The following is a 15698-nucleotide window of genomic DNA, read 5'->3' on the forward strand; positions in this document are numbered from 1 at the left end:
CAGTGACTGACCTTCCATGGAAAAACATTGCCTCTGTTTTAGAAGGTGAAATTAAATGGCCCATCTTTTTGATTGTTTGGACGACACAGGACACTCCTAGCTCCGCAAATGCTAATGTGTCTGTTCAATTCTGTCCTGTCGAAAGGACTAAAGTGTCATTCGCATAGCATATAGCTGAGCATCCAACAGGTAACGCAGTTCTGAGAACTTTGTCATAACCAATATTCCAGAGCAGAGGGCCTAGAACTGAGCCTTGCGGGACCCCTTGGTTGACCATTCTTTTGATAAATTTGCCTTTCTTGTTTACATATGTGAGGTTTCTTTCGTGCAGATAATTCCTAATAATTCTCTGTAAGTAGGCAGGAGTATCAAAGGTTTGAAGAGCCTCAGTTATGACCTTCCATGGGAGGGAGTTAAAGGCGTTGGAAATATCAATTGCCACCGCCAGTACAAGTTCCCCATCCCTGACAGCATCATTCACAGTTTCCCTTACTTTGGCGATAGCATCAATAGTTGACCTACCATTCCTAAAGCCGTATTGATTAGGGTGTAGGTTACCCTCGACAATGGGAGATGACTCCATGTGTCCAATCAATCTGGCTGCTATCACCCTTCCAAACAATTTGCTCAGCTTATCTAAGAGGCAGAGTGGGCGATATAAAGAGGGTGAATCAGGTGCCTTTCCTGGTTTAGGTAATAGGACAAGCTTAGCTTGTTTCCATTCCATAGGGAAATGTTTCTTTTTGAGACATCCATTAAAGATCCCACAGATCTGGTACTCAAAAAATTTTCGGCAGCAAGTTTAAGGACTTTGCCAGGGATACCGTCCAGACCAGGTGCTTTGTTATCTCCCAGTTTCTTGATATGATGAGCTAACTCTTCTTTCTCTATGTTCCAGCTTTCTTCCCATTCAGAATGGCCATCTAATTGTTTTATTGCAGGGCCATTGTCCATCGGGAAGAGAATATCTATGATTTTTTGAAATAACAAAGGGCATAGTGTTTCAACCACCGGGGGAGACCAGGAGCGAATTTTCTCCAAGACTATTTTATATGGTTTCCCCCATGGATTATCTTCAATGGTACTTAACAGATCCTCCTAGTTTTTTGCCTTAGACATGTCAATTGCTTTTTTCAGGGTTATCCTGGCATTCTTGTACGCTTGATACCTTTCATTAATGGTATCCTGGTTTTTTTTTCTGGAGCGGGTTTTGGAGAAGCCTCTTTTAGCAAAAATAGCTTTTCGTCGTAATTTGGCTATCTCTTTATTCCACCAGTAAGCAGCTTTTTTTGGCTTTCCTTTTTTAGCTTTGGGCATAGGAGCATCGCACGCATCCTCGAGTGTTCTCCTGAGCCATGCAACTCCTGCTGTTGGATCGTCATAGTTGGTTATGGGATTCTGCCAAGTGGCACCATTTAGAGATATTAGCAATTCTTCCTCATCCAACTTGGCGATGGACCATTTCCTGTTACCGGTGCCAGTAGGGAAATTACTGACCCTGGGGTCTGGAATCAGGTTTATGCTGATATATTTGTGGTCCGACAATGTTTTTGTGTCGTCCACTTTCCATCTCGTGATATTTCTGCAAGCCAAAGGGGAGGCCCAGGTCAAGTCGACGATAGACTCTCCCCTCCAAGCAATGCAGGTATTTACTTTCCCCTCATTGAGGAGGAATAGTCCTTCTTGTGCAGTCCATTGTTCTAGACAACGGCCTTTACCATCTGTACCTGGGGAGCCCCAAGCCACATTTTTGGCATTAAAGTCTCCGGCCAGCACAATATGTTCGGATTGTACCGTTCCCAAAGCTATAGACAGCTGGGCCAATCTGTCTTCATAGTCTTCCAGTGTTAACACCGGTGACAGATATACGCAAATAATTACGTATTCTTTCCACTTCACCCCAACATATCCATTTCCTGCCTTCCACAAAGTGCAGGGAGGGGAACAGCCTTTCCAAGTGATGGCTGTCAAATTCAATAGACCTCCGACCCAGTTAGGGTTATCCGAAGGAATTTTGTACGGTTCCGAGATCAATGTGATAACTGGAAACTTTTCAGCCATTTTGTGTATTAGCAGGTCTTGAGCCTGTCTGCAATGATTGAGATTTGTTTGTATAAAACGTATCCCTCTATTTTAGTTTGACCGTTTCGTCCTTTATTTCCTCTTTCCCTAGTTCGGGAGAGCGAATAATTCCGTGCGTATTTGTTATTATTATGTAGGCGGTAATGTATTTTTGTGGAGTTTCGTGACGGGAATTAAATAATTCGATCGCACTATTCACTTTCTTTATTCCTGAGAGAGAGAGCCCCGATCCGCACGGAGCCGGTCCTTTTATCGCGCCGCGTCTCTCTCCTACTTTTTATCTACGGCCAATCGTTTCATTGCGAGGTATCTTTTTAAAAGATAACGTTCGCTCGCGGAGTCGACGACCCGTCCGCGAGTCTCGCTGTTTTCGCCGTTAATAACAATACAAGAGGCCTCGCCGTGCCTCGGTCAAAATAATAATAATAGGCATCTCGCACTGACGCTCTTAACAGAATATGACGCTTCGCCAAAATGCCTACAATTATTATTATTATTTTTAGAATTTGTTGTATCCATACACAGGTAATATTATTTCATTGGGTTCGGGCATCATGCCGGGCCAGAGCGCAGGTGGCCACCTTCCCCCGGTAATTAGAGAATTGTAACTGTTAGTTCTTGAGTCATTTTTGATTTATTCCTATTTATTGAGCAGCGGCCAATGGCATCGCAGAGACGACACGTTACTCTCCGAACAGTCGTTCATCGTCTCTGCAATCTGCCACCGCCACAGCTACTATTAATTAGCTAAGTCATCGTGGTCCATTCTTCGGATATATGCATTACCGTATTCCTTGTCCGCGCCTGCTTATTGTGTTATCACGAAGTGATAATTATTCGCAGATAACCGCTAATGTTAGCGGCCCTTCCCCTATCCGCAACCTGGAGACGCGATTGGTTCATGGGTATGTCCGTCAAAAAAATACGTGAAAGAGACATGGGTATGTCGTCAACTTTTTTCTTATCCGTCCAGTATTGTAATACGTAAGTATGTCCGTCCAGTTAAAAGTTCTGAGTCAGTCCATTCTGAAAGAGAAAAGGGATTAAGTTTACCATTACCTTTTGTCTTTATTTTGCTTTGCCATTTTTAGGCAAGTTTCCTCATTGGCGAGGCTTTCTTCATAACTGTCGTTCTAGACGAACAGTTTTTGTCCCCAATTCTGTGATTGTAGGGAGCCTTCTTGGCCGCACATACAGGGCATGCTGGCTTCTGGGCAGAGCAATCTGCAGCTTTGTGCCCAGTTTCTCCACATCTATAACATGCGGATCTTTTGTCCGGGTTATTGCATTTCTGCTGCGTGTGCCCAACCTGGAGGTAGCGGTAACACTAAAGTTGCCTTGCCTCTATTAATTCAACCCTGGCTCGGGTTCATTCAATCTGGATATGTCCAGCAGCCGCCAGAACATTTGCAGCTTCAACTGGGCATTTCACCCAGGTGGTTCTCATACCATCTGTGACTGTTTTTAACGGCATAACTCTAAATTATTTAGCCTTGCAGCTCGTAATTGCCTTCAGAGTAGAAGCAATCTCGTTTTCGTTGACGGAATCGTTCAGCCCTTTAAGCCTAAGTTCGGCTGTCTTCTTTGGGATGTAGGGCGTTACGTCCTCATCCTCTTGGAAAATCTCTTTAAGAACAGCAAGGAGTCTCTCCGCTTTATTATTCGAGTCCTCACCATGGATCTCGTATAACGGAGCTTCCGTTACGGCACGCTTGGCGCGCATATCCTTAATCTCTAGGAAGTTAAGGTCTATTTTTATTTTCGCAGTGGCGATAACCGCCGCCCTTCTTTCAGCGGGGCAGTTAATAATAACTGCCGCTGATTTGGGGACTCTTCTAGAGTCTACTTTGTAATCCGCGGGTTTCTTTTTTCGATTTTGCATCCTTTGCTGGCGCAGGAGTCTTCATGTTTTCAACATTTTTTTGTCTGCGCCCAAGGACCTTGGTTCAAGGAACCTTGTTTTGTTCCTTAATGCTATTTAGCATAGCAGCCTTCTCCGTTTTGCTGCTGTTGGAGACAGTGGCCATAGGCTTATCTCTGGCTATATCAAGTGGTGCCGGTGCAGGGCAGCCCGTCTGTGGGCATTTCGTGCCTTCGTCATTGTTAATTTTCTGCCTTTTGTTAGCGGCATTGTCCATGGTTTCTATAGTCTTTCTCTTAGCTATTTCGCTTAAAAAAGCAGTTATGCGGCAGGCCGCCAATCTGAGTGTCTTGATCAGGGTGCCTTTTAGCCCCGTTGAGACGGTGGCTACTTGTAAGACGTCCCTCATATCCTGAAGAACGTTGTTCGTCATATCCTGAATCATCGCAGATTTAACCTCAGAGACATACTCTTGCAACATTTGGGCTAAATTGTCATTGTGCCGACCATGCAATTTGGCTGAAGCCGCCGTCCTGGATTTAGCATCTTGTCGTAGCAAAATCTGGTGTAAAAGAGTGATTTTTACTGAAACCCCATCAGGATAATTGAAGTGATAGGGTAATTGTTTTTCCAGTGAGACTGTGCACTGCTGAAGTGCACAGTCCTTTCGTGGGGGAGACCCAGGTCTTCCATGTTCCGCAGAGTCCGCCATTCTGAAAGAAAAAAGAGGAAGACCATAGGAAAACGTAGGAAAAAAGACCATGCACGTAGGACAGAATAGGACGAATATGTGGGTATATGTTGTCGTCCGATTAGACTAGAGCAGAGAGAATAAGGTAAACGGGAGAAAGAGAAAAAGAAAAACAAGGTTACAATTTGTGAAGTTTAAGAAAAGATGTTTTCAATAAACAATGTGGGAAAATAATAAATGTAAGTCCTCCTTAGGCACCAAGAATGGTAGTTCATAGTTGGGATGGAAGACAAAAATGCAGGGTTCAAGTAACATGATAGGGACCGTGGGGGGATGTCCATATTGCAAGGCTATACGATCCAAAAGTTGCATGTAAGTATTAGAATTTTGCGGTGACGAGGGAATGTCGGTATTTTGTTCAGAGGCCGAGGTGTTGTCATTCCCATCATGAAAAGTCTTATTAGTAGAAAGGGTAGGTAAGATGGGTGAGATAGGCAAGGTAGGCGAATAGCTGGGACTGGAATCTGGTGATTCCGGAATGACGCTGTACACTAGAGGTGGTATGATTTGTGGGATGAGATATAAATCGCAACAATCATCCTGAGACATAACGCGACAGTAACCTGGAAAAGTGGCGAGAAGGTTAACAGTTTGCAGAAAGAAAAAGAAAAGAAGAAAAAGAAAAAAGAAAAAAAAAGGTCATCAAAAAATTTTTTTGGTGGGCGTAACGCGAAAGACAATGAAACAATTATTTATTGATGGGCGCAAGTATAGAGTAAAATACATAAATATATTATTTTAGGCAGTAGATAGATAGAGCCAGTAAGGAAGAAGCAGAAAAAACAAAGAAGAAAGCGAGTGGGTTACCTTGGACAAGGGGCGGCTAGGGATCGGGCCAGAAATATAAATTTCCTTTTTTCAGTTCTCTGTGCGTCCTTCCAGCTCGGTCGTCACGATGCAAAAGAACAAGAGCGTTTTGTCGAGCGAGTTGGCAGAGCAATCATTAATTCAAATCTTTGCGCGTTGCTACGGCATTCTGCGCCCTCGTGCAGGCAGCGGCAAGCCGTTTAACTGCGCAGGCGCCGATTATATTATAAATTAAATTTAATTTTAGTAAAGTTAATTTATTTCTGTATTCTTTATTTTGTGACCCTTGAGTGCATTAAAATATGGATGAACCTTTACATTTTCCATTTATTTATTTTATTTTTATGGCCCTTTTTCAATCTTTTTACTTTTTAATTGAGAGAATTAAATTTATTGAATCTTAATATCTGTGACTTTTAAGTGTCACAATAGCACACTTTTATTTAAGTGTAAAAATATTTCTAATTGTTTTACAGGTCTGAAATTTTAGGAGCAAAAGGTACGTGACGGCAGCTATCCAACGAGACCGTCCGGAGCCTCGGGGAAGCTGTAAAAGTCTCTCTGACCATTCCTGGTTCAAGAGAAAAATCCTCGACTCACCCAGTACTCCAGATAGCACAAACACTTTTTGGAGTGAAATCAGATACATCACCGGTTGAAAATTAACGAGAGCACTTTCCTCTATCACAAGAAACCGAATTTAAGCCGACTCTGATCCTTGTTTAATGCATAAGAGACAAAACAAAGATATTATAACTTTAATCTCAAAGTGTCACATTAGCAAATTTTTATTTCACTTTAAAAATATTTCTAATTAGTTAACCTTTTTACGTGTGGAAATCCTTTTACGGATACCCCCAGTTTGGGAACTCCGGGGGTTATGTGGGACTTACGGCTTATGCAGACATGCAGCCTAATACCCACTAAAACCACACGGGCGGCCTAGCGCAGACAATGATAAGCGGGAGGCACGGGAACTATGATCATAGTGCAAACTCCGCACCTCCCGTCCATCGCCAAGACCCCCAGGTGTTAGGGGGGTCACTGCCTGGCCGGGGGCTTCTCCTTAAAGGCTAAGGAGGCCCTCCGGCGCCCGGCCCTTGGACTTGACCGGGCCACCATCTTGTAACTTGACGAGAAGGGGCCACCGCCTTCTCGCCAACGCCCACAAGTGGGCGAGGGGGCTGCAGGTGGCTCCCAACCACCTGTGATGCCGCCTCCTCCACTCCGAGAGCACGGCCAACGCCCCCACAGGAGCGGAACAACCCTCACCCTTGCGGGAGCTATTGGGTTGCCCGTCCCCCGCGAACGCCAGCGCGTAACCGCCTCTTCTGAGCCCTGAAAAGGGCTTTTATAATGGGCCAAGAAATGGGCCGTTAGGTTGGCCCTAAGAAGGGCCGTTTCCGCCTTGTAACTATTGGGGGGTACAGCTAATTGGTCTTTAGACCGTGCTCACCCCCCCATCTCTTTACCTCCGGCGCAGATGCGCCGCAATGCCTCCTCGTCTGCGCCCAACTGGCGCCTGGTGAGGCACATCTCCTTCCTGTTGTTGGGATGCCGGCGGGGCAATCTCCCCCGGATCCTTTCATTAATCTCCTTCTGCGAGATGACTTTCTCGCAGAAAAAAATAAAGGCCTTCTTAGGCCTATCTCCCTCCGCGACGGCTTTAATTACCGCCGGGAGGGAGAGGTCTTGACCAACGACCGCGATCAACTCGCGCCGCTCCTCTTTAAAGGCCGGGCACTCGGCGAGTGTGTGGTCCGCCGAGTCCCGGTCCTTGTCGCACTCCCAGCACACGGGAGTGCGCTCTTTACCTATGCGGCACAGGTAGTCACCGAAGACACCGTGTCCGGTGACCACCTGTGCCGCTCTGAAGGGCAATCCGCCTTGTTGTATAACGCCGCTTACCCAGTCTTTGAAACATGGGCGAACGGCGTCCAACACCCGTTTACCGGGAGCGCTGGGAGGGGCATTTATAATTAGCTCCTCCCAACTCTCCAACATAACATGCCTTGTTTCCTGGCGCAGCCTCCCCAGCGCTAACGCCGGGTTTAACTCCACGGCGGAGCATGGCAGTCCTACGCTGATATCTCTCAGCATAGGACTTCGCCTCTACTTCGATGGGCGGGACGCCCGCCATTATAGCTGCCGCATTAGCGGCTGTACGTTTATAGAGGCGGGCAACCCGCACCGCCAATCTCTTCTCTGCCTGGCGGAAACTGGCCAGGCTCTTCTTGTCCCGCGGCAGCTCGTCCGCCCATATAGGCGCCCCGTAAAGGACAATGGAGCTTACGGCTGCCGCATATAACTTTCGTACGCCCAATAGAGGGCCCCCCAAATTGGGCATTAGCCGGCCCAACGTGGCCGCCGCCTGACTCATTCGGGGGGCCACTCTGGCGAAGTGTTCGCCAAACTTCCATCTTCCGTCCAGGATGAGACCAAGATATTTAATACTTGACCCCACCTAAACGGGAGTACTGTTGACCATAATAACGGTCGGAGGGGGACGGCCGACGGAGGCGTCGTAAAAATACATGGCCTTCGTCTTACTGGCCGCCACCTTGAGGCCCATACTCTTAATGGCCGCCACCACTGTATAAGTGGCGACCTCCGCCAACACTTGAGCTTCCTCCCAGTCAATCCCCCGGGCCAGCACCAAGGTGTCATCAGCGTAGCACCGCACGCTGCAACTCAGGGGAAGTACCACTCGTAATACTCTGTCAAACGCGAGGATCCACAATAATGGGCTTAAGACAGAGCCCTGTGGAACCCCGCGTTCGACACCTCTCGTAATATGTCGACCATTACTGTCGACATAACTTAATGTCCTACTATCAAAGTAGGACATTATCACCCGGCGGAGATAAGGAGGGAAGGAGGAAGAGGAATGGGCCTCGTTTCTCACCTGCCAGGGGAGGGTGTTGAAGGCATTAGCTATGTCTAATGACACAGCCAACAACACCCCCTCACTCGTCACTTCTTTCGCGAAAGACCGGACAGACGCTATAGCGTCGATCGTAGACCGGCCTTCACGGAAGCCATACTGTGCATCGTGCAGTATACTCCCGTCCCGCGTCGCCCACTGGATGAGGCGGCCGGCGATGACTCTCTCATACAATTAGCCTACCTCATCCATCAAGCAAATTGGTCTATATGAAGACGGGAGTCCGACAGGCTTGCCGTCCTTTGGCAGCAAGACAAGATTCGCCTGCTGCCATACCGAGGGAAATCTCCCTTCTCTTAGGAGCCGTGTAAATATACGGCATACCCGGGGGGCTAAATGGCTTAACGATGCCAGCATAACCACCCCGGGGACTTTATCGGGGCCTGGCGCTTTATTGCGTCTGACCTTTTTGGCAACAACTGCCAACTCTTCTTTGCTTACCCGATGCTCGCCCTCGTCCCACTCTGAAGTTGGAGTACCCAGAGGGGCGGGCATTGGGCAAGGAATTCTGTTAGGATCAGGAAGGAAGAGCGTGTCCACCACGCCTTGGACCAGGACAGGGTCTAAGGATTTAACTACCGGGGGGGCCCTGGGGCGCAGTCGGCCTGTCACGATCTTATAAGGCCGGCCCCAGGGATCCTCCTCCACGGTGTCTAACAGATCCTGCCACGCCTGGTCTTTGGCGTGGCGGATCGTGGCCCTGTGGAGTCTGCGGGCGTTGCTAAACTCCTCATAAGCCGCCTCAATCTCCTCCTGACTAACGCGCCTTCGTCTCCGCGCGTGCAAAAAGGCCCGGCGGGCCCGGACGGAGGATCGTCGCAACATCGCGATGTCCTTCGTCCACCAGTAAGCCCCATACGAGGGGCGGGAAGTGGCCCGTGGCATACAAGTGTTACATACACTCTCAAGCGCATCACGGAGCCACTCCACGTCGCCTAAGGCGTCCTCCGCCGGCGAATCTTGAGCCCAAGTTTGAGCCTCAAGAGCCGCAGAGAGAAGGTCCTTGTTAAGGTGTCGCAAGGCCCACCTCGTTTTCCGCGGCTTGTCCCCGGATGGATGAGGGACAGACGGATGTGACGGAGCTGTGGACATTTTCATCGTGATATAAAGATGATCGCTAAGTGTCTCACAGTCCGTCAACACCTTCCAATCTTGCACAAGTGCGCGCGCAGAAAGAGAAGTCCACGTAAGGTCTATCGCAGACTCTCCTCTCCACGCGACGCAAGTATTCTCGGCCCCCTAATTAACTAACAGGAGGCCGAGAGAGGCCGCCCAGTCCGCGACTAACACACCGCGACGACTCCACGCGGGACAGCTCCATTCCGGGGACTTTGCATTAAAGTTCCCGGCAATGAGGATAGGGGAAGGAGTTCTCGCCCGTATAACGTCTTCCAGCCTGTCAAGTCTTTCCTCGACTTCAACGAGGCTAAGGGCTGGGGACAAATATACATTTATAACATAAGTTTCCCCCCATTTGACACACACCCACCCGTTGCCGGAGATGTCGGGGGCACACGGGCGGGTGTGGGCGGTCCAAGTGATAGCCGCAGTTTTGGACAAGTCGCCAGCCCAGCAGGGATGCTGAGGAGGGATGTAATACGGCTCTGCGACTATGCCAACTCCGCAGCCACGCTCGGCGAGAGTGTGGACAAACAGGTCCTGTGCCTGCCGAGCGTGGTTGAGATTTGCCTGGAGTATCACGGCGAAGGCTGGGCCGTTTCAACCTCCTCCAGGTTGTTTCCACCTGCTGCCGTATCCGCGGCAGAACGCCTTTTCGGGCGTTGCTCCTTCGGAGCTTCTTCACTCTCCACTTCCATCCGTTCAGCACTTGGAGCTGTTGGAGCCAAAGGAGTGAAAGAGGAAGGTTCAACTTTGGGCCCATTTCTCCTAGTGACCCTGGACTTGGCCACACAGGCTGGCCCGCCTATCTTGTGGCCCGAGTTGCGACCTTCTTTTTTGCAGATGAGGCAACTCGGGATCGTAGCCTTACACTTGGCTATCAGATGGTCTGATGCCCCGCACCGGAAGCAACAATTTGACCGGTCTTCCTGTACGGGGCAACGACTGCGGACGTGGTCTCCCTGCAAGCATTTGAAGCACTGCAGGGGGTGCTCACGTAACATTTCAAATCGGGCCATTGTCCCTCCAACTCTGGCCCGCTTTTCCGCGACCATTTTGTTTGCTATTGTAGCCGGGCAACGAACGACGGTTGTGTAGAGACCGTCGTTGGATTCGCGGAAATCACCGACTTTGACTAACGTCGGGTCACACGAGGTCACCTTGACGGTGGCTGCAATGACCTTCTCACTGGTGGCAGAGTCGTCCAATCCTCGGACTCTGAACTCCGCCATTTTAACTGGACGTGCAACACGTACGTCCTCTCGTCCACCTATGACCGCCTTAATTGCAGTCGCAAGGGCGTCAGCCTTCGACGCGCCGTCTACTCCCGGGACTTCATAAATTATGGCGCCTGTCAGCGCACGTCGTGACTTAAGTCCCGGGATACCTAGATCGTCCAAGTTAATTTTGAACTTAACATGCCGTATTACTTCGGCGTATGTGTCCGTTGGACAGGACATTGTTACAGCCGCGTTCTTGGGCACCTTCCGCTTTTGCGGCGGAGTGCCTTTACTGGGCTTATTGCCCCTAGATAACCCCTTGGGCTCCGAGGCCTGTACAGGGGGAGCGGCCTTCTTTTTGGCCTTAACTTCGGCCTTTTTGGCCTTACGGCCAACTACTGCTCTCCACTTTTCAGTGGACGAGTCTCGCGCCCTGGATTTGGCTGCAGTTTTTGCAGGCAAAGAGGGCGGTGGCATAAGGACCCGGACTTTGTCCTTGCCCTCGTTCCGTTTCTTACCGGAAGACGTTGATGTCCTCACATTTGAAGAAGAGCGAGATTTATTGGCTCTCTCCCTGCTCTTAGAGGAAACAGATTCTTGCCTCCTTGAAGATGTCAAGGCCACTGCCGCCACCCCTTTTGTGGAAGAAGGGGCCGGTTTAAGTGCCTTTCGAGTACCGCCTCCTTTTTTGGAGGATAAGGGAAAGGAGGGTACCTCTGAGTCGGTTCCCGCCACTTGAGGACACGGCGATGGTAACCCCCCAAATCGCCTTTCAAACCATTTGCTGAAGAGGCCGTCTAACTTTTGAATTAGGCTCTCTTCAGCTTTATCCATCGATGGAGAAACCACTCTCGTAATCTTCGGTCGAGTGTTTCTCGTCCTAACTCTACCCGGAGTCGTGACAGTTTCCGGGGAGCCCGCAGAAGGAGGGGGAGTTCGTCGATCGCCTTTGCCAGGTGATGGCGGACTATATACATCCCTCCTGGGCAGTTCAGCTGCCCTACTTCTTAAAGTACGGATCTCTTCGCGTAGGTTTCGTATTTCTTTGCGTGCATCATCGAGTTTCTTTAATAAGTTTTGGAGCTCGGAATTGACGCTGACGCCAGGTCTTCCTGCTGTTCTGGAAGCCAGGATTGTGGCACTGGCACGGGTGACACATGCCGCCTTTTTTAGGGCCTTAGATAGTGTGCCCTTGAGCCCCTTTGACACATTTGCGACCTCCCAGAACTTGATTCTGGCTCTCGAGAACTCGGGCTATCAGGTCTTCCAACGGGGCATCTCGGAACTCCGAGATAAACTCCTCCACCATATTATTTGCACTTTCACGGACTTTCAGAGCAAGGTCAGAAGAAGAATTGAGGATATCTTGTTCTTCCTCATCTTCTCTGACTCTCTGTTCTGCATCTAGAAGGCGCATTTTCGCCTCCGCCAAGCCGATGTACTCGCCCGTCGTCGGTGGGCGGCCCTTCTTTCTCTTCGTCCTCTGGCTGGCCGAGGAACCACATGAAACCTCCGTGAGAGAGTCTTCATCAACCCCTGATAAAAATACGACGTCCGAACACATGTCCGTTACTGTGAACGCTATTGAGGGGGTAGGCGATCCCGCCCTCGACGTTGTTGTCTGCCGCCCCGAAAGAGAGAAAGGATAAAGGGAATATCTTTCCCCCACCTCCTTCTTAGATGAAGCCGGACCTGGCTTAACCGGTCTTCTGGCCTTGCCGATACTCTTCGCAAACGTATCTTCCCCTACCACCCCTGCGGTGCACGCGGTAGGTGGCCCATCGTACGATAACGACAAGAGAGGAGCTGGGACAGCACTTCCCTCACGCCGGCCCCTGAGGATCCGATCTCCCTGAAGCGGTACACCCGTACTCTTTTTGCTAGACATCTTCATCATAGTCATTTTAATTGATTTGTCTGGGGTTTACTCCCCTAGGCCGGTGGGGTACCTATCCTAACGACTCCGGCCTGGCCGACTCTATTTATGGACGCGCCACGAGCCCCGCCTCGAAATACGTCCGAGCGGCCCGGAACACCCCCTACACCATCTCTGGGGTGCCCAGCCCGCAGGCCGGAACACGCTACGCCCCCGGAGACCGTGGGGTCACACCCCTGGTGTGCAACTCCGGTGCGTATTCTCGTACCCGCCCCAGGAACGCACCACGTACGCCCCGGAAACGGGTAGAGGTAATCCCTCCTCCTTCAGCTGCAGTAGCACCCGCGTGCAATGCTTCCAGAGTCAGGATCTTCTCCCTATTGTCCCAGCGGACTAGGAGGCCCTTCCCCCCCCCGGGTGGCATGGTGGGGAAACAAATTCCCCTGCGGCCCCAGCCGGCCGGGATTTGAATTCCGGGTTACCTTCCCTTACCACCTTGGGGGGAATAAAACCCACCCTCTCGGCGAAGTGGTTGCCGGGCTCAGGAACCCCCGGGAACGCCAAGTCCCGAATCACAGATCTAGACCGTCCTAATAAAGGGACGGCCTCTGTGGCCCCTGAGGGTGTTTGTACCTCCCCCGGCTCGAGTACGTGGTGTACTCGAAGTGCAATGCCAGGAAGGTACTGTGCGCTCTTAGTAGGACCGAACCTTCCCGCCGGGCCCTCCCCGGGACTAAGTCCCAGGTACTGCCCCAGCGGATCGTTGATTCGATTCCTTAAGCCCTCTCACTACGACAAGGTGGCGCACAACGAGAGGATAATTGGTTAACCTAACCTAACCTAACCTAACCTTTTTTTTTTTTTTTTTTGTTTTCGTGTGGGGAGAAAATGCAAGTTACGCACACCTGGGAGCCGGATCCCCCAGGTAGTGTTGGACTCGCCGCTAGCCGGCCATACCAACTAAAAACTCCGCCACGTGCATGACATTTCCAGGACATAACGACCACGAGCAAACGGAAAACATGAAAACATATTAAAACTTCGCCCACTCATGTCTAGCCCCTGTACATATTAATACACTACATATAAACCGGAATAAACCAACAGAAAAAGAATAAACTTCCGGACCAATTAAATAGATCGTCCATACAACAAAATTTTTCTTTAGAACTTAAAAGAAAATAAGATAAGAAGATCTAGCATTAAACGTTCTCTCCTAAACATGATAACCTATGAACCGACCTTAAGAAATTACAAGTCTTACTATCTCCCCCCTTATAATGATAATATTTAGAGCATCAAAGGGAAAGGAAATTATTAATATTTAATTAGGAGTTACCTGGGACGCTGCCCCTTCTCCTGTATTACCTGCCTACAAAAATTGCCAAAGATTTTCCAGTTCTTAACACTTTGACACATTAAGTCCACAATTTGGCTCATTCTTAATTCCTGTTCAAAGATATCATAAAGTGGGGTTCTAAACTCCTCCCATCGTATACAATCACGCAAAGTATGCTCAACCGAATCGGTCACATCTTCATCACAAAAATTACATAAAAGTGTTTCAGTTTTATTTATTCTATATAGAAACGGCGAAAATTCGCCGTGTGATGTAAGAAACTGAGTTATATAGTAATCTAAGCTACCATGTGTGCGTTTCAACCATTCTTCAAAATTATTTAGAATACAGTTCTTAGTCCATCTCGCCACACCACCAGAATTCTCAATATAGCTCTTCCAAATTCTAATAAGCCTTTCATTCTTTCGTAACTTAATTCTTTTTAACCTATTTTTTAAGTCTCTATCATCTACAGATCTTTCTTTCGCTTTTTCAGATCGCAGGAAAACCTTTCTTCTAGAAGCCGCTAACAGTTCAAAGGGAGGTGTCGCCGCCAACATCGTGCACGCAATATACGAGACCGTTCGATAACTACAAATAACTCTACCACTAAATGGCTTTTGAATATTTCGCAAGAACTTTATAATTGAATTTTGCATTTTCTCTCTCCTAAACCAAACAGCTGCGCCGTATAATACTATCGAGCTTACTATATTGTAAAATAGTAGCCGCTTCTTTGATGAAGGGCCCGACATATTAGGCATAATACGAAATAAATTCTTATCCATCTTAGCTATTTTCTCACTCACAAATTCAATATGATCTATAAAATTAAGTTTATCGTCTAATATTACACCTAAATACTTTAAATGCTTTTTAAATTCAATCGGATAATTATCAATATATATTATTCTGTCAACAACAGGCTTTGATCTACTGGGCTTAAACAATACTATTTCCGTTTTTTCAGGCGCAACTTCTAAATCCAAATCGAATATTCTCTGTAATACTGTGTCAACTTGCTTTTGCGCTAAATCAACCGCATTATTCGCCGTACTCCCGGTTGCCATAACAAAGGTATCATCTGCGTAGCCAATATTACATTTATTCATAACACGCATTTTCATTATCGAGTCATATGCTATATTCCACAAGATTGGCCCTAAAATCGAGCCCTGCGGAACACCAGCTCTAACCTCCCGCGTTACTTTACCCGACGACTGGTTTGTATATACAATAAATCTCTTACATAAGTAATCATCTAATAATCTTTTTAAATAATTAGGAACATTTTTCCCGCAAAGTGCCATTCTAATCCTGTACCAAGAAATGCTATTAAATGCGTTACGAATATCCAGGCTTATTCCCACGACGTATCTTCTTTCTTCAAATGCTGATTCCACCAATGAAACTACTCTCTCCAACGCACTACATGTAGACCTTCCTTTCCGAAAGCCATATTGATTTTTAGACAAATTATCGTCAACAGAGTTACCAAGAAATTCCGTGATCCTAAACATGACAATCCTTTCCAATGTTTTCCCTACCTCGTTCAATAAGCATACTGGCCTCGCCTTAGGATCCTTCAAGTCCACTTCCACAGTCTTTGGTATTAAAATTAACCTCGTTTTCTTCCATCCTTCCGGAAATACACCTTCCCTCATACATTTATTATATAGAGTTACTAATATTTCTATTA

At 48.2% G+C, this 15698-nt stretch overlaps 1 protein-coding gene across 1 annotated transcript; it reads right to left on the reverse strand.

Moving 5' to 3' along the window:
* Window positions 1–1098: 1098 nt before the first annotated feature.
* On the reverse strand, window positions 1099–2061 carry LOC139112745 (uncharacterized). The gene has a single exon (XM_070673809.1). The coding sequence runs from the start codon at window positions 2059–2061 to the stop codon at window positions 1099–1101; it is 963 nt and encodes a 320-aa protein (XP_070529910.1).
* Between the last annotated feature and the right edge of the window lie 13637 nt (window positions 2062–15698).

This window comes from Cardiocondyla obscurior, unplaced genomic scaffold (genome assembly GCF_019399895.1).
Source record: "Cardiocondyla obscurior isolate alpha-2009 unplaced genomic scaffold, Cobs3.1 scaffold45_0_294702, whole genome shotgun sequence".
In the NCBI taxonomy this organism is placed as follows: Eukaryota; Metazoa; Arthropoda; class Insecta; order Hymenoptera; family Formicidae; genus Cardiocondyla; species Cardiocondyla obscurior.

Coding starts and splice junctions, on each gene's coding strand:
- LOC139112745 (XM_070673809.1), bottom strand. CDS start 2,061: ATGGCTGAAAAGTTTCCAGTTATCACATTGATCTCGGAACCGTACAAA.